Source organism: Arachis hypogaea, chromosome 17, assembly GCF_003086295.3.
Source record: "Arachis hypogaea cultivar Tifrunner chromosome 17, arahy.Tifrunner.gnm2.J5K5, whole genome shotgun sequence".
In the NCBI taxonomy this organism is placed as follows: Eukaryota; Viridiplantae; Streptophyta; class Magnoliopsida; order Fabales; family Fabaceae; genus Arachis; species Arachis hypogaea.
Window position 1 is genome coordinate 128,491,258 of NC_092052.1, and position 20,603 is coordinate 128,511,860.

The window sequence follows — 20,603 nt, forward strand, 5'->3', positions numbered from 1 at the left end:
AGATCAGTCATTTTGTTCTCCAATTTTTTCTTTCCAAAATATTCTTCAACATCTAAGCTCTGATTGTCATCCAATTTTTTTGTTGGCTCCATGCACCCAATTCTTTCAATGTGGTTATCAACCCACACAAAGAATTTGCAATATGGTTGTTTCACCTAAATCAAATCGGATAGTATGAAAAATATGTTGGTAAAAAGAACTTTCAACTTCATCCATATATATGAAAAATTGTGAGCTTATCTTAAAAAATGGGCATCCGAAAAATAGTCTGTTTGGGTTGGTATTTGTCTTCGACAAATAAAATATGGCATACATCCCGCAAAAGCATTTTGGAGCGACACCATCTTTCTCATCCCCAGCTTGCACTGAACATGGGGCTGCATTTACAACTGAGCCTTCCTGTCGTCTGCCACCACCTCCGCATTGTCTCGTGATTAATGAGCTTCCATCGCTGGCTATCAATATAAGCAATACCACCATCAACAAATATGAACAACTACTGCGTATGTTATTTCAGAAAACCCAATTTAAATCTCATTAGGATTACCTTTACAAAACGACGTCGTTTTCAGCATCAAGAACTTATTTGTACTTCGAACTTTATTCCCCTTTTAGCTTGGCACCGTAACGGACACCTAGATACCGTTTCAACTACATCAGTCAATTCCGTTTGGTGTATGAGAGGTAAATAGACGGAAGAATTAAATTGTCCTCCATTTATTAAAGTCAGAAATTTTTTTGAATTTAAATTTTGTCAGAAATGTATTTGTCAAAAATTTAAAAAATCAGAGACTTATATGTCGTTTTTGTTTTTTTTTTTTTAATTTTATCCTCTTTATTTTTACGCATCTATTACTTTATTAATTGATTATTGATAATAAAAATTTAATTCTCCGATAAAATAAAAATAATTAATATTAATGATAAAACCTACAGTTGGAAATTTTTAAGCATATTCGCAAGGATTATTCGTTTTATTGACGCAAGGGAGGAAAATAAATGAGTATATATATCAGCACAAAAATAAAGTTCGGTATTACAAAGTTTCAAATTTGGCATTACAGTGTTTGTGGGATTTATTCAAACCAACAACATTTTCAAGCACTGTTGCGTTCATGCTTTGATGGAACTTGTAATATAAATATTAAATAACGTCACCTTCACCAACCCAACACCAAGCTGCGATTTCTTCTATAACTAACAATTTTCATCGCCAGTCAGGTTTTTTTTTTTTTTTTTTTTGGCTGCCACCAAAAATCGACACCTGTACGGCTGTAACCACCACCTCACCTTGTATAACTCCGCCATCTTTTCTCCCTTGCATTAGAATTAAGATTCTCTCTGTAATTAAAGCTTTACGCTACCTTCGTTGCATTGCCACCTCGTTTTTCTCGCCCGCCTAATTTCCGCTTCTATATATCAATCATTTCTCTCTTCTTCCTTATTCATTCCATCTTCGGTACGCTCATTTCATCTCTGCATAGATCTAAGTTTGATTACTTGTTCTTTATTTTTTTGATATCTAAGTTTTTTTTTTTTTTAATGGATATTTTCTTCCTATGCGTTTGTGCGTTTTCTTGTTTCATTTGAATCATACGTGTTTGTGGATGAATCGAGATACTGCTTTGGATTATTTGTGTAGGATAGCAGGGTTTAATTGGTATTGCTTTATTTTCAATGCTTCAGATAATGGCTGCTGAAGTGTATCGCCATGCTATTGGGACTTTTCAGTCTCATTCTTATGCCAACAATGTTAATCATAAGCAGAGGCTCAGGAACAATTTTGTGAGATTGGTGAATAAGGATTCTGTGAGTAGCAGAGGAGCTAGGTATTCTAGCTGCAGTAACCGTCGCAGTGTTATTCGATCTTCGGCTTCTCAAACATCGGTGGCAGATCCAGTTTCATTATCCCCTTCAAGAACACCCACCACTGACACTAACAAGAAATCAAGTAAGATAGATACTCCTTTTGGTAATTTGTAATCTATATCTATTGCTAGACATTCATGTGTGCAAAACAGTGAAACATTCAAGAATTTTAGGGTCTAAAGTTAACTAATTGATGTTCAATATGTTTCTATTTCAGATGAAGCGGCTTTGATCCTCATTCGGCATGGTGAGTCGCTGTGGAATGAAAAGAACTTATTCACAGGTTGTGTTGATGTTCCACTAAGCAAGAAGGGAATAGATGAGGCAATAGAAGCTGGCAAAAGAATTAGCAGCATTCCAGTTGATGTGATATTTACATCTGCTTTGATTCGGGCACAAATGACTGCCATGCTTGCCATGACCCAGCATCGTCGTAAGAAGGTAAAAAAGAATGGAAAACTATCTTATGGTGTCAAAAATATCTCATTATTAGAAGGCTTAGGGCATATTAGGAATTAGGAAGCATGGCAATGGCATGCTCCAAAATCACTGCTAAACTGAAACTAACCGAGAAAGTTAGGTAATCGATAAATTGACATGTAATGCTCTGGTTATTGCTCATTATGCATATACTGGCATACTGAACTTTTGTTGTTTACACAATTTGAAGAACTATTTAAAGTTCAATTTATAAGCTGTTAACCATAAAAATTCCTTCAGGTGCCTATCATCATTCATAATGAAAGTGAACAAGCAAGGCAATGGAGTCAAGTTTTTAGTGAAGACACTAAAAAACAGTCTATACCAGTCATAGCATCATGGCAATTAAATGAAAGAATGTAGTAATCTTTTTCCTTATTTTTGCTTTTAGTTCCTGCTTTACAATGTTCAGAATATTGTTGAGATCTAATCATCATTTTGTAATTGTTATCATTTCAGGTATGGGGAACTACAGGGTCTCAATAAACAAGAAACAGCTGACAGATATGGAAAAGAGCAAGTCCATGAGTGGCGCAGAAGCTATGACACACCTCCTCCCAATGGAGAAAGTTTGGAAATGTGTGCTGAAAGAGCAGTTGCCTATTTTAGAGACCAAGTAAGTGAAAGTTTAATTTTGATGTTATATGTGCTATACCGAGTAACTTCAACACTATATGTGCTAGACAAGAAGTATTTGGTTTGATACATTGTATGGTTGAATTTCTGCTGTGGCTGAAGTGATCATTTGACATTGACAAGGGATTGTTCCATTGACATTGTGTTGCAGATTGAACCTCAACTTTTATCCGGAAAGAATGTTATGATCGCTGCCCACGGAAACTCCCTGAGATCCATTATCATGTATCTCGACAAGTTAACTTCCCAAGAGGTAATTGGAGTATGCTGAGTTATGGTGCCTCAGGTTCATATATCACACTAAATAGTGATCATTTATTTATTTAGATTTTCCTTCTAACCGTTCTATAGGTCATTAGTTTGGAACTGTCAACTGGAATTCCAATGCTATATATTTTCAAAGAGGGAAGATTCATTAGGAGGGGGAGTCCCATAGGACCACAGGAAGCTGGGGTTTATGCTTACACCAAGGTATCTAGTTCATATCAGCTTTTATATTTCAACCTTTTTTAATCTTCTAAAAAAAAATTCTTCATCATAGAGGATTTGATTTAAAGATAGATATCAGTTGCCTAGAATGCCGCAAGTGCAATGTCACTTGTATTACACAAGAAATATAAAGAATATAACATCTATAATTCCATATAGTTTGGCTTGTGAATTGTGATATTATTTTTCTTGTCTTTATGTGCTATGCTATAACGATTGATATTGACAGATGTCCTAATTGCTAAACTAAGAAAACTTTGCTGTTATAATTGTACCCAGCAACCAAATCTAAGATTAAATATGGATTTCTTAGTGGGATGAAAGTTGAATTTCATTATTGATGGCTTTCATTTGAATCTTACAAGTTTTTGCTTATATAAGTAGTATCAGGTTACATTGTTCCAGTTTGAGCCCTGTTACATTTTGTGAGTAATTTTAAGCCTCACCTTTATTTTTAGGAAGTCCATAGACAAATCTAATTCTGATAAGGAAGTTGTCACGCCATTATGCAATGATATTCCTGGTTAAAATATTTCATTTTTCTTCAATCAGTGTGTTTGGTATGAACAAAACGTAGTTAATAGTTGACAATTTATCAGTGAAGAAACTCTTATGATAGTAAATACAGTAATATTTACTGCTTTTTGCAACGCATAAAAAAGGTGGCTTCGTCAAACTTCTGACTGTATTTTGTTGTCTTGCTTCTGTAATCTATTGTTATGATTACTTGTGAGTCATCTGCTATTTTGATTGATGCCCTATTATGAGTTCCATTATTCGTTCCTCGATTTTCCTTCCCCAGGGATGAAGCTCTATCGTTTGTTCTATTCATTCTTCTAACCTTCATCTTTAACTAATTCTATAAGCAATTGTTTGGTCACAGCGATTGGCTCTTTACAGACAGAAGTTGGATGAGATGTTCTAATGATATGTTTTCTTGGTAAACACTCAATACTTCTTTTCAATTTTCATATTTTCATTCGTCTCTCTCCATATACTGAATCCAATTCTCTTTTGACTATTTCAGGAGATACAATATTCACCATTAATCAGCATTATAGCAGTTGAATCACATACAAAGGGGGTAGCGTGAATATTTTCACTTGCCCTAAAACAAGGTTGTTTTGGATTTTTTTTTTAGTAAAGTTTTGAAGCCGTGTATTTGGGAGAAACGCTCTCATTCTTAGGTATATTTATATCGTATGGTTAGCAATTGTTTCCATGTGACTGTTGTAGTATGATAGTCATGTAATATTTTCAGTTCGGATTCATTCTTATATAATTGTAAATGAGTTGTAATGTGGACTTCTATTGGATATATAATTAATGTTTCATTATTGAAAGTTTGAAACTAGTTATTCCAAAGTACTCTCAGAACATCATTTTAACTCATTTCTCATGCAGTTGAGGATTAAACGCTATTTCCGGTTTTACACAAAGCTGTTTTGACTTTTGTACCTGTTTTATTGAAGAATATTGAAAATTTTGAACAATGTAAAATAACTCAAATAGAACTTTTTCATTTCTTTTCTATCAAAACACTTTGCAGGTTATCTATATCTTAGTGTTTCATGGTCTATACTCTGTAATTTTTTTTTCCATGAAACATTTGCTACGCATTCAATCATCAATACTACACAATCAGGAAAAAAAGAAGCTCCAAGCCCAAAAAAAAAAGGGTCGAAGCTTGCTATCCCAAATATTTTTTTGTTTTTATTTTTATTTTTTAAAAAAGAAAAGAGGGCACTTAAACTACCATGTAAAATATACATTTTTGTTAGTCTGATAAACTCATGAAATCCAACATAAAGTTCACATTAAGCTTATAATATCCAACATAAAGTAACGTTTTGGCATCTTGCCACATATTACAGTTGACTCAGAACTTCTTAAAAGACTACAGGTATAGTGTAACAGTTTTCTACCTTCATTAACCAAGATATTAGGAACATTCAATTCTCTGTGTTAGAACCATCAGAATCTGGATCTAAACTGGTTGAGTCTGAAGAACTTGCACTGTGTGACACTGATGATGATGGAGTCTTTACCAGTGCCCAGAAAGAGGCAACCTTCTTATCCTGCTCTTTCATTCTCTCAGCATATTTTACTATATCAAATCCAGTGTCATTGTTCCCACCAAATGCAGAATCAAGTTGATCCATATCGAACAAATCCTCTATCATCTTCTTGGTGTTGTGATCGTTTGAGTAACCGAACTTAATTCTGTTGTAAGTCTTGGACTCTAACAGAGGCTTCACCATCTGCAGCAATTCACTTTTAGCTTTGACATCACAAGATGTTACTATATTTATGATCATAACTATCAAAACCTGTTAGTTAGTTAGTTAGTTAGTTACCGCGTAGAATGGCCGGAAGATCCTAGGTGCATTATACATAAATCCCAAACCAAGGCGCTCTGGATAATATTCTTGTAATATAAAAGCAGTTTCACGTGTGATCTTGAATGAAAGGTTTGCCAAAGTGTAACCCTGGAAATCAACCAGCCAAACTATCTCTTCTTGATTTGGTGGAAGATTGAATATGGCATTCTCTAGGCAGTATACAAAATACATAATCTGTTCTTTTATATCATTTGTGCTTCTCTGTCCAAATAAACATAAGTATATTAGAGAAATAAGAAATGCATAAAAATTTAGTCAAATATATCAAATTATGTAACAGTTCTCAGCTATCAACTTTAGTATGTGAGTTTTAAAAGAAAGTAATTGACTCTTAGTGAAGTTTAACCTGGCGACTAGGCCTCATTACTAGGACTGTCCTACCATGCCTGTCATAGTAACCTGGCATATAAATCTTCCCAGTCTCTGCATCATTAGCAACATCTTCCTGCACCAAGAAGGAAAATAAAAAGGGTTGAATAATGAATATTGACCCAAGTCTCTATGTTGGGAACACAGCAAATTTATATGCAAAGCAATACTAGCAATCTTGACATATAAGAAACTACGAGATAGAAGTGACTCACCCAACGTATCTCTTCAGGTTTGTATTCTTCTCTCCATTTCAGGCTCCGCTGCAGCATTTGTGTTGCCTTCTTCACATTCCAGTTTTTGGATCTCAAATACCTTGATATGGATAAATCACTGCAATAAACAGATGCCTTTGCTGATAATGGACCTATCAACCTTCTCACCTCATTGATCTGCAAGCAACCAAGTTATTATATTCAAATTGAAGTCGACTTCACGTGAAGTTGATACTTGAGAGTCGTTGGATGAAAATTTAGTCAAATCAGTCAAATCATCTAACGATTCTCAGTATCAACTTCACGTAAAGTCGACTTCACCTGAGTTTTCACCTTTGAAAATATATCTGACAATGGACATATTCGGTTGTTTTTTTTTTTACTTCGCAAAATTCTGAAAATAAAAAATACTAAAAATAAAAGCACAAAGCGATTGTTTAAAGCTAACGTACCTTTTCTTGTTCTTCTTGTGATATTAATATTTTCTCATGGCCTTTATAGACGGTACTACTGTTTCTATGATTCACACCACTCATCATCTGAAAGAATTTCTAAAAGTTATAACAATGATTAATGAACAATAATGCAAAGGTCAGTAACATATAAAGCAAACTATGATTTTTTGGTATAAATTAACAATGAACAATTTAGGTGTAGTTTATTTTGCTTTGCCTATGATTTGTTCGTTGAAATATAGGTTTATATTTATAGCCACTTAAGTCAAATTACCTTAGTATGTGGTTAACAAAACGTGATTTCACAGTACTAGTATGTTCTATGTAGACTTAGTTAGCAAGTTAGTTTCATCCGTTAAGACTTAAGAGTAGTTATAACCTTTCTTGTACGTATAAACCTTACTTACCTAGTAAACAATTCATACCGTATTACCATCCATTTAGATCTGAACAAATTTGAAGATCCATACAAATAAGAAAGCAAAACCCACGATTTAAGAAAACATAGCTTAGTTATATATAAGAATAGACAGAAGATGATCAATCATAAACATATTAAGGAATTAATAAGTTCTATGTGTTATACAATAAACTATATATTAGAATACATATCATTAACATTTCACTTCTTTTTTAAGGTATGTACAAAAGTAGATATGACTAACATGAAAGTGAAGAATGGAAAGCAGAGAAAGAAGAAGCAGAGAGAAATATATACACACAATGGAAAAATGGTACCTGGGGACCAAGAAGCTGGATTCCAAAATGCAAGAAACAAGAAAAAACACAACCTTATCCCTCCCTTAAACTGTGGATGGAGAACTATGTATGTATCAATGTATGGGTTCTTGTACTTATATTTAGTATTTCACTCTCATGGTCACTATCACTATCACAAACTCAATCATGCATTAAAATAAATAGTGACACGGTTGCGTTGCCACCCCATATAATAGGCATTTCTGGCTCATGGAACAACATATATCATCCTCCATTATTCAATCAACTATTCACATGTCATATTATCTCAATTATATTCTTTTTCGAAAACGTTAACATTCTGGATTGATATTAATTTAAAGTCTTGACAGTTTTTGTTACTAGTAGCTTCAAAATATTCAAAGAACTCTATTTAAAAAATTGATGCATGTGTAAGTGTAACATACATGTTATAAGATAGCAACAACCAACCATACGCTTTTAAGTTTTGGGTTTACTTTTCTGAAACTATAAACGAGAAAAGGACACGTTCACTGGACGCACATTAATACTCCATCTACCAACTTTAAATAGTTATGTTGGGGTGGTTGATGATTGCATTTTTTTTTTTTTTAAATACTTCTGTTTAAATCAAATTTGGATTTTAGAGAATACTTGATTCTTGTTTTGCTACGTGGATAAACATTTAGCATGCAAGAAAGCAATTTAAGATCCTAAAATACTAATTCATTTTCAAAAGAAGAATGAAAGTTCATATAATATAAAGGTGGATCTTAGTATGATTAAGCTCCGGTGATTATGGTTTACCGTGATTATATAAATATTAAAATTAAAGTTTGGTTGGCATAAATAGGCGAAAGTCTGTGTCTCTTAATCATTTTTTTCGAATTCGATACTCAGATAGGAATAAGAATAAAGCTTGTTTGTTCGGAAGAGTAATTCACTTTATGTTTCTGCAGTAGTATCTAAAGAATTAGTCATTAAGTTTTCGACTTGATCTATACTCTAATACAAACAAAAAACATTATATATTTTTTATAATTTGATAATACTTTTTTTTAAAAAAAAATATTTTAATTTTAACCTACTTTTTAAAATCCCATAGTCATGGTAGTGACTACCCTAATATTAATGAAACCTATCATGCAAATTATTGTAAGAATGTTTGATGCAAGCTGTCAATTTATCAATGGCTTCTTATGTGAAAGGTGAGTGGTCAATTGTTTTTTCTTATAAGCTTCATCATACTAATTCTTCCTAAAATATCAACCATACGAATTCTGAATAAGACATCTAGTCATGTGGGACATTCCTTGGTCGACTTTATCAATTATTAAGATTCGCATCAAACATATATATTCCATTTGTTACAAAATAATATTTACTATTGAAATATTAATTCGGGTTTAGATATATAATCCATCTAAAATTATTTTTTTATAGCTAAAAAATAATAAAAATATTATTTATACACTAAAATAGTAAAATTAGTCTCTGAAATCAGCTATCAATGTATTTATATATAAATACATATATAATTTAATTTATTTTTAATATATATTTATATTCCAACGTATACTTTATACTAATGTGACTAATTTTAGTGTAATGGAACTAGGGGTGGCAAGTGGGGAAGTCCGCTCCGCCCCGCCAAAAGCCCGCCCTTTGGCGGTCCTAGAATCACAGCCCGCCCCGCCTAACTGCGGCTGGCGGGCGCCAAAGCTCCTCTTTTTTTTTTTTACTATTAACTCTTAAATAATATATATAATTTTATAACCATATTAATAAATTCATAATTTCTAAAGGCATAAAAAATTATATTTTCTATATTCATAAACATTAAAGTCTTTGTAATTATAAATATCTAATAAACATAATTATAAACCAAGTTTTCATCCAAAACATAAGTATAAATATTCTCTCCAAAACAAAATAAACATAATTTAAAATATAATTATAAATATTGTCTCCAAAGTAACATAAACATAATCCAAACCACTCAATTTTTATCTTCATACTCTTGTAAGTTAAGTTGGGAAAGTTAGATTTTGGCCAAAAAATTATAAAAATACCCCCTCACTAAAAAAATACTAAGCCCAGCGGGAAAGCCTGCCCCACCCCGCCAAAGCCCGCGGTTTAAGCGGTGCGAGTTAGGCAGGCTTTTGCTATTTGGCGGTCCCAATTTTCCAGTCCAACCCGCCTTTTTTGGCAGGTTACGCGGGCCGGCCCGGCAGGTTTAGGCCCGTTTGCCACCCCTAAATGGAACACATTCTATTCAAATAATGATACATAAACAATTAGAACAAACTTATAAGAAGTTAATTAAACATCTCAACAACTTGCTTCACAAAAAAGAGAACTTCTTCCTTGACCATAATGATATAATTAAGAAGCAGATCAAATTATGAATTGTGATGCATTTAGTTTAGTAGTCTATAAATAACCACTTCACTTTGGCACCAACTTAGGTTTGACCTTATTGAAGAATTATGAATCTTTGGCATTTAAGAGTTCAGACAATGACATGAATTGGGTACTCAACATCACCTACAAGCAACAAATGAGATCCTTCTTCAATTACCAATGAACCTTCCTCATTTGCTCTACTCATATGCTCACAAGGACTTAGTTCAAATCCAACATGAACCTTTTCCCCTGCATCCAACAACACACTCTCAAAACCAACCAACTGTTTCATAGGATTCCCATTCCCCTGTCTCCCATGTTTCAAGAACAGCAACACAGGATGTTTCCCAACCATGCTTCCATGGTTCTGAACTCCCACAGTCACCGAAACCGCCATGCTTTTGCAAGCTTCTTCGCTCAACTCTGAGACTAACTTGTACCTCAAGGTTTCTGACGAGTTTTGTAGCATGAAATGAGTGGATGAATGGCTGAAGTGGAGCTTGTCGCGCGTGACGGAAACAAATTCATAGGAGTATTTGGTGTAGCTTAGGCCAAAGCCAAATTCATAGACCTTAGGACCTGTGTAGAATCTATATGTTCTACCAGGGTAGCCTGATGAAGGATCAGCACGCATCCTCATGTCTGTCATTGGTACTTTTATGTAATCTTTTGGGTACCAAGTTATTGGTAATCTTCCTCCTGCATTGCATTGAACACATAAACATTGTTAAGTTGAAATCAACAGAAATAGTTTCGTGACATGATATCAGAACGTTGATACTTGTTAGAAACAAGAGACTAAATGGAGAAAGAATTTGTGTGTCTGTTCAAATTGTCTATTCAAGTTGTTTATTCAAGTTGTTTAGAATGATACAATAAGAAGAGTATTTATAGGTGCTAAGAGAATCGTAATAATAAAGACGTAATCTCCTATAATAAATATTCAGATATATTAAATAATTCTAATTGATCCTAATATATTCTAACAATACTAACTAACCTGGGTTATGGTCACCAAAGATGATCTGAGCAAGTGCAATGGCGCCAAGTTCCCCGGGATAACCAGCCCATAGAATTCCTCCAATTTTGTTATTATACTTGGCGGAAGAGATATCCACCGGGCCTCCGCAGAGAAGCACCAAAATAACGGGCCTCTTAGAAGCTTTAGCGACGGCATTGATGAGTTCAAGTTGCTTGCCGGGCAAGTCAAGGTGAACGCGATCGCGCTCCTCCTTCTCCTGGCTCTGATCCAACCCCATAACCATGACAACATAATCCACTTTGCTGGCAAGTTGAACAGCCTGGTCAATGTGGGCAAAAGGGCACTTGGCGCCGCCGTCGCATCCGGGGTGGTAGAGAGTGTCCTTAACATAATGCTGGAAGCCCTGCAACAATGTGAGTTGGTTGCAGGGAGGGCCAGCATAGTTTCCAAGAAGTGTTAGAGGGGAAGCATTGGCGTTGGGGCCGATGACGGCGAGGGAGATAGGAGGATTTGTTTTAGGAAGTGGGAGGAGGGAGTGTTGGTTCTTCAAGAGGACAATGCCGTTTCTTGCTGCCTCGAGAGCTAAGTAGCGGTGTTCCTTGGAACACACGTTGTTGGGTCCAATGAACCCAAATGGGAGCTTGCTTGGATCTCCATCAAATAGTCCTAACCTCATTCTGATTGAGAACAGATTGTGAAGGGCGCGGTCTATTTCAGATGTAGCTAACTTTTTCTTCAATACTGCTGATTTAGCATGCTCTGTCAAATAGCTTCCACATTCCACATCCATCCCTGAAAATTTTCAAAACAACATTACCACCTATAAATTGTCATATCAGCTGTTATTTTACAGTTATGGATTCAAGCCATCGAATCAGATTATTTACATTGTATGTTTTTGGTACCGTCTAAATTTCGTTTTAGAAAAGTCTAGGGCCAGCAACTTTGTTAAATTCTGGCCAGCATGTAACTAGCAAAGAAAAGTGAGCCATTCGATGAAATCTCACACTAATCTCACACCATTAAAACCATCATTGATGGCTATTTGATGGTTACAAATCACAAAAGTTGTTGGCCCATATCATTCCTCTTTTATTTTAATACAGGATATTTGTGCATCTATCTATCTCTTTTTTATTAATTAGATAATTACTCATATAAAGATATCTTTATGCAAAGATGATAGTTTAAATATTAAATCGTATTATGTTAGTCAAATATTTAAAAATATTAAATTATCTAATAATTTTTAATTATTTTTATATAAAAATATCCGTTCATGAATTATATAGTTTAGTTTAACAAAAATATTATTTGGATATCTAATCCGTTAGTAAAATCAGCATTATGTATTTATGTTTAAGTATATGTGTTGTTTAACTAATTTTTAATATGTATTAAAAAAAGTTTGGTAACAAAAAATTTTCAGTCATAATTAACTAAAATTTTTCATAATTTACTTTATTTATATAATTTAATAATAGTTTGATTTTTTATCTCACTCTCTTATCAATTTACTTATCATATTTTTATCAGTCCCACTTATTAATAATATTAGTTGTAATATCATATTTCTAACTATTAGGCTTTTTTGTAATTACTACTTACTATTCCCTTTTATAATTTGAATTTTATATTTAAGAATACGATGAAGATTAATAATAATAAAGAACGGTAATAATAATATGCATTAAATGACTTTAATTGTAATTGATTTTTATTTTCTTTAATTCATTTTTTAGCAAACATAAAGGCATTATGTAATATGTTTATCATTGTTAGAAGGATCTTCAAGTATAATTGGGATAGGTCAAGAAAATTTACAAGAAATCACATTTATCAGGTGGGAAGTGGTGCAGGCGCTGAAGAAACTAGGAGGACTGGGAGTTAGGGATGCTATGGTTCGCAACGCAGCGTTGCTGTTTAAGTGGTGGTGGCGATTTGCAAAGGAAGAGTGCCCGTTGTGGAAAAAGGTGATATGTTCTTGCAATAATCTGAATCCCAATGAGCTACTGCCAACTCAAGAATTGCCTACTCGAGGAGGTGTATGGAAGGATATCTGCCAGTTACAAATCATGAATCAAGATTTAAAGGATAAGATGGTTGCAGGCATGTCCATGGAGGTTGGTGATGGGCGTCGGACTCGGTTCTGGGAGGATGTATGGTTACTTGGTAGGCCTCTGAAGGCTCGATTTCCGAGGCTTTTCTCTGTTTCAAACCAACGTGGATCTGTTATAGGGGAGTGTGGTTTTTGGGATGGGTTTGAGTGGATTTGGAACTTCCAATGGAGGCGAGAGCTCTTCCAATGGGAGTTGGAACTCCTGAGTGATTTGCATGAGGCTTTGAGACCTGTAAAATTAGTACATAACAGAGAGGACATAGTGGTGTGGAAATATGATAGGCGAGGTATTTTTACAACTAACTCATTTGTGCAGGTGATGCAGGAGGAACTGATTCCAGCAGAGGTAACTAGTTACAGCTTCACCAGGACTGTTTGGAAAGGGCTGGTGCCACCCAGAATGGAGTTGTTTGTCTGGTTTGTACTAATAGGAAGAGTAAATACAAAGGACAGGCTGAGCCGGTTTGGAATCATCAGTCAGGAAGATATTATTTGTGTTCTTTGTAATCATGATGTGGAACATGTACATCATTTGTTTCTAGGTTGTGTATTTGCTTGGCAGGTGTGGAGTGCTTGGGTCTCAGCTTTTGGAAGACAATGGTCTCTCCCGGGATCGATGAAAGAGCATTTTCTAAGTTGGACAGAAGACCCGGGGAGGATGAAGGAGCGTAACCTCCGGTTGAGATGCTTCTGTGCGATTGTCTGGAGCCTCTGGTTGGAAAGGAATAGGAGGATTTTTCAAGACACATGCAAAGGAGTTGAAGAAATTATCAACATGACTACGAATAGTGTTAACGAGTGGAGCGATGGGGATCCCTTTAGTTGTTGATGGCTATGCCGGAGATGACTTGGGGACCATTTTTTCGTGCTATCGTGGTGCTTGTTATGTTAGTCTTTTAGTTGTTTTGTTCTACTCGCTCCACTTTTATTGTGTTGAGCTGTTTTCTTTCAAAAAAAAATAATATCTATGTCGGAAGGAGTTGAAGAATAATTTGAACAACAGACGGACTCATCCGATGAGATTGTTGCCAGTCAACCAATTTTCGAGAATATGAAAAACCAGACTAGCTTTGATGAGGTATGATAATAAATTGATTTAATTTTTTTTTTTGTGCTTTTATGTGCATTTATAATTATAATGTACTAACTAAGTTTATACGCATAGCATTCATAAGTTCATATACAAACATCCATAATTACATACAACTAGCATTTAAAAATTAAATTCATGTTTATTAGATACATTCATACACATATCATTTTTTAGTTATTACATAAGTAACTATCAAATTAACACAAATGTTTTTAAATTTTATCATAATTGAATTTAAAAAAATGTTAAATTCTTAAATTAATTTATTCAATTGATAAATTTACCCATTGAATATCTTAAACTTGGGTCTATGAAACACTGTTAATTGCTAAAGAGTTTTGTTAGGTAGATAATGGGAGGTGGAACAACGGATTGCACTTCGGGTCCACTAAAAAAAAAAATATTCCACTCCATTTATCTACTACAATCCTAACTTTTCACTTTCCACCTTTCTCTTCTTTTACCGTAGTCGCTTTACTCCGCCTTCCCTGTCGCGCCATCACAAACGTACCTCACCGCTGCTGCCACTGTCTAAAGAAGTAACGCGCCGCACTGTCGCTGCACCTTCTTTTCCTATGCGACGCGCCGTTCCTGTGCTTTCTGCAACCGACGCCGCAGCTGCACCTTCTTTTTCCCTGCATCGCTCCCCTTGTATCTCCGCCCTTGCTTCCATGCCGCTGCATCGTGTCTTTGTCACTTCCATCGCGTGCCGCTTTACTTCATTCACCCAAATGGTATGACCCAAATAAACATCTACATCTTAGTGAAAAGAATCATCCGCATACATAGTAAAATGAACATCCTGTGGAGCATGTGCATGCAGAATCAAACAAATCAACGAAAATACCAATAGTATACCCAACTAAACATCCACTTTAGAATAAAAAGAACCATTTATATACATAGTAAAATGAACATCCGACTTAATTGATAAGAGTCATGAACAGAAGCGACAGGAGCATAAGATTGCGAAAACAGTAGTGGTTGCGACTACACAGGTATTGCGGAACAACGGCACTCTTAGACGGACAAGCACCTCGCGTCAAAGCTCTCACCGGCGACGACGGCAAACTATAGATGCGGACCGGAGAGAAACTGTGGAGGCAGCGGCGGCCTTGGAGTCGTGAACAACAACGTAGACGGGAACACGGAATCGTGAAACAGCAATGACTATGGCTACACGAGTATCGCGGGACAACGGCACTTTCGGACAGACAAGTATTTCGCGTCAAAGTTGCCTCTGGCGACAACGACAAAATGTGGATGTGGATCGACTAGACACTATGGAGATTGCATGACAGAGGTCAAAAATACTATTATGATAGGATGGTAGGTAGTAAGAATGTACATAGTATGAATATGTTTAAGGGTGTTAATTTTAAATTTTTAAATTTTAAAATTGATAATATTTAATTAATTAAAAATCTGAAATTTAAAATTAATTTCACATTTTTTTTAATTTGTTATTCGCGTTGTCTAGTATATAGATTGTTTTCCTGTACTTTCTTATTGCTAAAACATACGTAGACAATGTTGTATAAGGATTAATCATTATTGCCACTTGCCCACTTGCAGGACCAAAAGCCAGTATGGTACGGCTGGCACACTATGAAAAGCCAACCTTCAAAGAAATAAGAAAATCTTCTCTGAAGTGAAGGCTCAGAGAGTCACAATTGAGGATTGAGTGCAACAAATTTGAATAGTGTGAAGCAAAGAAATTGGTAAAATAATAAAATAAAAAATTAATTATCATTAATTTTATAATTTTTATAAAATATGTTTTATTATTTTAATTTAAAAATGATTAAACTTTTATTTTATTATTTTATTAATTTTTTACTTAAAAGGATCTTGATTTACGTGCAACTGTTCAACATTTCTAATATGAAAAAGTTTCTACCGCTTATACAAAAAATTATCTATACTGTTAATTATTTTGTTAACTATTGATATAACATTTACTTATGGAGCTGTATCTCACACTTGATTGTTTAACAGAGATAATGGCATAGCCCCATTGGGACAATAATAGATGGGACCACAATTTGTCAATGAGTTATAACTCATATAATATAGTTTCTCTATATTTATTTAAGAAGTCGCGAGTCTCCTTATCTTCGGTAAAAATAAAAAAGATGGGACCACAATTTAAAACGGACAGATATATAACAGAAAATTATAAACAGATTTATATTCCACATAAATAATAAATAACTACAACTAATAATAAAAGGAAAGGAATTTTACTAACAAGCACATATACAAGTAGAAATGTTTTATGCAAGAAAAAAATACATTTTTGAAACTTATAATAATCTTAATTAAATATATAAAAATAATTTTTTTTCTATAACACATTTCCACTTGTTAAACCAAATCCTAACAACAATAATAGAATAAGAAATGATGAATGTGAACTGTGAGGTGGTGGTATGGACCAATGACCATGTCCTATGGGCCAAAGCACTATGACTTTCATACCCTAATTGGTAGCCTTAATAGTTGATATTATTAAAAAGCTACTACTATATAGCACGTAAGCCGACAAAACTCAATAGTGACAAATACAATCAAACTTGTATTCATGCATATATAATTAGCTAATAACATAATTAATTAAACTTTCCATCTTCCACTTTGACATTCCAATTATAACCAACATTTTGACAGTTTATATGCCAGAATTATTATGAGTATGGAATAATTACCTGCCCGAAGGACATCGGAAACAGCATCCTCTGGTGATTTTGCATATCCTTGTTCATCATGTAAGAGGCTCACTGCTCCACAATCAGATGTAATATACCTGTTACATATATAAATTAATCAAGGGCGTTGAAGGCAGATATAGAAGCTCCCAAAAATAAGGAAGAATTAATTACCCATCGAAATCCCATTGTTTTCTTGCAATGTTGGTTAAGAGATTGTAATCAGCACAATTTGGAACCCCATTGACACGGTTGTACGCACACATTATCCCACTTGCATGTCCTTCTTCTATGCAACTCTTAAATGGAGGCTGGTATGTGTCCGCTAGATCTTGCAAACTTACCTGAACCATTCATTATAATAACTTTCTAATATCAAAATTTCAATTATTGTGTCCGTAGAATTGATTATTTTATTGCTTCCTTTTTTATTCAAAATCATGTATGTATAAAATTCACCGAAAAAAGTGTTGGAACTTAGAATTGAGTCCCAATATCATAAAGGTCTTGTCTTTTATAGATATGCTTTTTTTCAAGAATTAATAAAAATTAAATTCAAGTAGGTAAAGTGTACCATCATATAGCATATTCACATCCTCCCCATCGTTATTATATACATAATTCTTCACTGATCCTCAAAGTAAAGTGTAAAGAATAACACCTTAAAAGTAAAGACTAGTTAATTAATGAGGAATCATTGATAAAGTGAAAAATCAATTAGGCTATCAGAGAATCAGAGACCATATATGTTTGTTTCTTCTTCACATAACATAATTAATTAATTAAACAATAAAATATGTTATGACAAGTAGAGAATCCAATGCAGAAAATAAAGAGTAGAAGACATACACGAGCATCAAAGGCAAAGCGATTAACGCCCTTCCAATTGTCCAAATCATAAGCAGTGAAATGCTTGCAACAAGCAGAAGCTTGTAAGTGGCCTCTGAGTGTTCCACCCTGAAAGGAGTCACCTTGAAGGCCTCTAACGTAGGAGACAGCATACTTAGAAGTCATGAGTGGGTCTTCACCAGCTGTCTCTTGTCCTCTGCCCCATCTCGGGTCCCTAAAAATGTTTATGTTTGGTGCCCAAAATGTCATCCCTATTGCTTGCCCTGCATTGTATATTGCTCTTGCTTCTATCCCGATCGTCTTCATTCACACGCGCCCCCATTAGTTAGTTAAAAAACAAATTGTAAAAACTCACGTGCAATTAGTAAAGTTGACAGTTGAGACTTGTTAAATGATAAAAATCATGATTTGGCATAGATGAAAACTTAGTTACAGTCAACTTCAGGTAAAGTTGATAGCTGAGAGCCGTTAGATAAAAATTTAGTCAAATCAGTCAAATCATCTAACAGCTCTCAACTATCAACTTCACGTAAAATCAAACGTAAAGTCGACTGCACCTGAGTTTTCACATTTGATATATTAACTAAAGTCTCTACACTTTCAAAAAGTAAAGTGACTCACGTGACCGATTCGGTACCAGAGGTGGGAGTCAAAAGTGGCAGCGGTGAGAATGACTTGGGGGAAGCTGGTGGCGGAAGTGATAGTGCCGTTGAAGAAGATGCCGCCGCCAATGCCGGCAACGCCGTGGAGTGCCTCGCTCCACCACTGGTAGCGGGGGATACCGAGGCGAGGAATGGGAGGGGCCTTGTTGACGAGTTGGGAGAGTTTCTCGTCCAATGTGAGTCTTGAGACGAGGTCTCTGACTCGCTGAGCGATTGGAAGCTTTGGATTGCAGAATGGGTAAGATCTTGTGGAAGGGTTTGACCAGTCACAAGCAAATGGTGGTGGTGTTGCCTGGAGTCGGAAAAGGAGCAAGAAGGAGATCACGGTGAAGAGTAGTGGTGAGAGGGCCATGCTGTCACCGTAAAGTGTCATGTGAACTCACACTCACCCAGAAACAGAATGGTATCCAGTTTATATAAAGAAGTGAAAACAACTCTGTTTAGTGTTCAGTGTGTGCATATGTCAACAAACAATAATAATGCCATGCTTTTTTATTCAATCCAATCAAAACAAATAATCTATACTTTTCAATAAGTTTTTTTATCAACCGACAAAAAAGATAAAAAATAAAAAGAAATAAGAATTGATGATTGAATGTTACTAAGAAAAACTTAACCATTTGTATACCCGGTTTGGCGAATCCTTATCCTTTAGTTTTTATTGGTTGGCAAAGCTCTTAGGTAAATGGAAATAAAGAAAATATGAATATTATTACCAAAATCAGTCATTAATGTATTTGTATCTAAGTATATATATACTTTAATTTATTTTTAATATATATTTATATTTTAATATATATTTTATATTAATATTAATTTTAATAGTTAATTTTTGTATACACGTAACATAGATATAAGAGTAATACTACGTGATTATGAAAAATTATTATTTTTTATTATCACTTAGTCAGTAATAATTTACACTCATATTTATATATATTTATACACAAAAAATATATAATTTATACATATATTTATTAAAATTTACATACATGAATCAGTATAATTTGTACTTATATTTTTTATAATTTATAGACATATTTTTTTATTAATATTTGACAATAATAATTTACACTCATATTTATATGTAATTTATATACAAAAAATATATAATTTATATTTATATTTATCAGAATTTATACAGATAAATCAATATAATTTATATCCACATTTTCTAGAATTTATATATTTAGATGACAATTTAATATTTATGATTGTCAAATGACAATCAAAATTATTAAAATCTGATGATTTTTTTTTTTAAATTTTTCAGTATATAAATATTTAGTTTAATTATCATATCTCTAAAAATACATGTTAAGGTTATTACTGTTAAAAATTTTTTAATTTTTTATTTTAATAAATATACATTAAATTATTGAAAATTAAATTTTATATTTTATTTAAAAAAATTCTTAATCAATTATGTTAATTTATTTTTAAGACATATGTTAATTAAATTTTAAATATTTTTGTGATGATTATTTTTGGTGTATTTATTTAGAATTTTATCATTTTATTACCAAGAATGGAGCTAAAACATTTCTTAAGCAGTCAATATAAAAATATTATATCTCTAGATTAGAACAAAATTAACAACTAACAAGCACATTATTGGAAACCAAACAAACAAACGCTATTATATAGTAGAAAAAACTTATGTACAGATATATACAGAAGAACTTAAGAATCCAACATGGTTTTCCGTAGTAGAATTTTAGTCACACAAAATATTGAAAACAAAATATGAAGAGGGTTTCTGGTGGAAAATACGAACGGACATAAGAAATATTTATCACTTTTTTCCGTACATTTTAATAATATAGCTAGCAATTATTTTAGTATCCAGAACATGGTGCGAAGAGATTTTTTTTTAATACTAAAAACTATGCTTTAAAATATACAAACAAAAATAATAGAAATGTCGTTTCCTAATAAATAGATACATGACTTCAATTCTCTTCAAAGATATTAATCATTTTTCCAAAGATGGTCTTTTACTCTTTTCCCGACCCGGGGATAACTCTGGCAAATTAGCAGGCGGTTCAAGCAACGTGATTAGGTGATCTGCTGCCTTTGTCGCCCTCGTTTAGTGGTTTGATAAAATCTTACCCCTCCCCCTAGGAGTGTACATGGATCGGGTCACACC

General features: G+C 33.8%; 3 protein-coding genes across 6 annotated transcripts; 1 reads left to right on the top strand and 2 right to left on the bottom strand.

The window, feature by feature from the left end:
- The first annotated feature begins 1,028 nt into the window (after nucleotides 1-1,028).
- LOC112764732 (2,3-bisphosphoglycerate-dependent phosphoglycerate mutase 1) lies at nucleotides 1,029-4,839 on the top strand. The gene is made up of 9 exons (XM_025810493.3): nucleotides 1,029-1,459; nucleotides 1,687-1,951; nucleotides 2,087-2,310; nucleotides 2,590-2,708; nucleotides 2,809-2,965; nucleotides 3,137-3,238; nucleotides 3,337-3,456; nucleotides 4,358-4,414; nucleotides 4,502-4,839. Exons 2-8 carry the CDS (start codon nucleotides 1,690-1,692, stop codon nucleotides 4,397-4,399), a joined length of 1,026 nt encoding a protein of 341 aa, XP_025666278.1. The 5' UTR covers nucleotides 1,029-1,459; nucleotides 1,687-1,689; the 3' UTR covers nucleotides 4,400-4,414; nucleotides 4,502-4,839.
- A 426-nt stretch (nucleotides 4,840-5,265) lies between these two features.
- On the bottom strand, nucleotides 5,266-8,049 carry LOC112764733 (uncharacterized). Of its 4 annotated transcripts, none has more exons than XM_025810494.3 (6): nucleotides 7,654-8,049; nucleotides 6,913-6,999; nucleotides 6,461-6,637; nucleotides 6,223-6,321; nucleotides 5,832-6,077; nucleotides 5,266-5,735 (listed from the first exon to the last, which is right to left on the bottom strand). In XM_025810494.3, exons 2-6 carry the CDS (start codon nucleotides 6,997-6,999, stop codon nucleotides 5,427-5,429), a joined length of 918 nt encoding a protein of 305 aa, XP_025666279.1. In that variant the 5' UTR covers nucleotides 7,654-8,049; the 3' UTR covers nucleotides 5,266-5,426. The 4 variants fall into 4 exon arrangements, with proteins under 4 accessions (XP_025666279.1, XP_025666280.1, XP_025666281.1 ...); XM_025810495.3 differs by having other exon boundaries at nucleotides 6,913-7,011; nucleotides 7,654-7,792; XM_025810496.3 differs by having other exon boundaries at nucleotides 7,323-7,654.
- Nucleotides 8,050-9,978: 1,929 nt separating this feature from the next.
- LOC112764150 (probable beta-D-xylosidase 7) lies at nucleotides 9,979-19,084 on the bottom strand. The gene is made up of 6 exons (XM_025809687.3): nucleotides 18,414-19,084; nucleotides 17,793-18,092; nucleotides 17,118-17,287; nucleotides 16,944-17,041; nucleotides 11,042-11,815; nucleotides 9,979-10,740 (listed from the first exon to the last, which is right to left on the bottom strand). The coding sequence occupies exons 1-6, from the start codon at nucleotides 18,825-18,827 to the stop codon at nucleotides 10,148-10,150; spliced, it is 2,349 nt and encodes a 782-aa protein (XP_025665472.1). The 5' UTR covers nucleotides 18,828-19,084; the 3' UTR covers nucleotides 9,979-10,147.
- Between the last annotated feature and the right edge of the window lie 1,519 nt (nucleotides 19,085-20,603).

Coding starts and splice junctions, on each gene's coding strand:
- LOC112764732 (XM_025810493.3), top strand. CDS start 1,690: ATGGCTGCTGAAGTGTATCGCCATGCTATTGGGACTTTTCAGTCTCAT. Junction 2,311..2,589: donor CCCAGCATCGTCGTAAGAAG/GTAAAAAAGAAT, acceptor AAATTCCTTCAG/GTGCCTATCATCATTCATAA. Junction 3,239..3,336: donor ACAAGTTAACTTCCCAAGAG/GTAATTGGAGTA, acceptor ACCGTTCTATAG/GTCATTAGTTTGGAACTGTC.
- LOC112764733 (XM_025810494.3), bottom strand. CDS start 6,999: ATGATGAGTGGTGTGAATCATAGAAACAGTAGTACCGTCTATAAAGGC. Junction 6,638..6,912: donor CACAAGAAGAACAAGAAAAG/GTACGTTAGCTT, acceptor GGTTGCTTGCAG/ATCAATGAGGTGAGAAGGTT. Junction 5,736..5,831: donor TCTTCCGGCCATTCTACGCG/GTAACTAACTAA, acceptor GAATTGCTGCAG/ATGGTGAAGCCTCTGTTAGA.
- LOC112764150 (XM_025809687.3), bottom strand. CDS start 18,827: ATGACACTTTACGGTGACAGCATGGCCCTCTCACCACTACTCTTCACC. Junction 18,093..18,413: donor TCTGGTACCGAATCGGTCAC/GTGAGTCACTTT, acceptor GTGTGAATGAAG/ACGATCGGGATAGAAGCAAG. Junction 10,741..11,041: donor CTTTGGTGACCATAACCCAG/GTTAGTTAGTAT, acceptor AATGCAATGCAG/GAGGAAGATTACCAATAACT.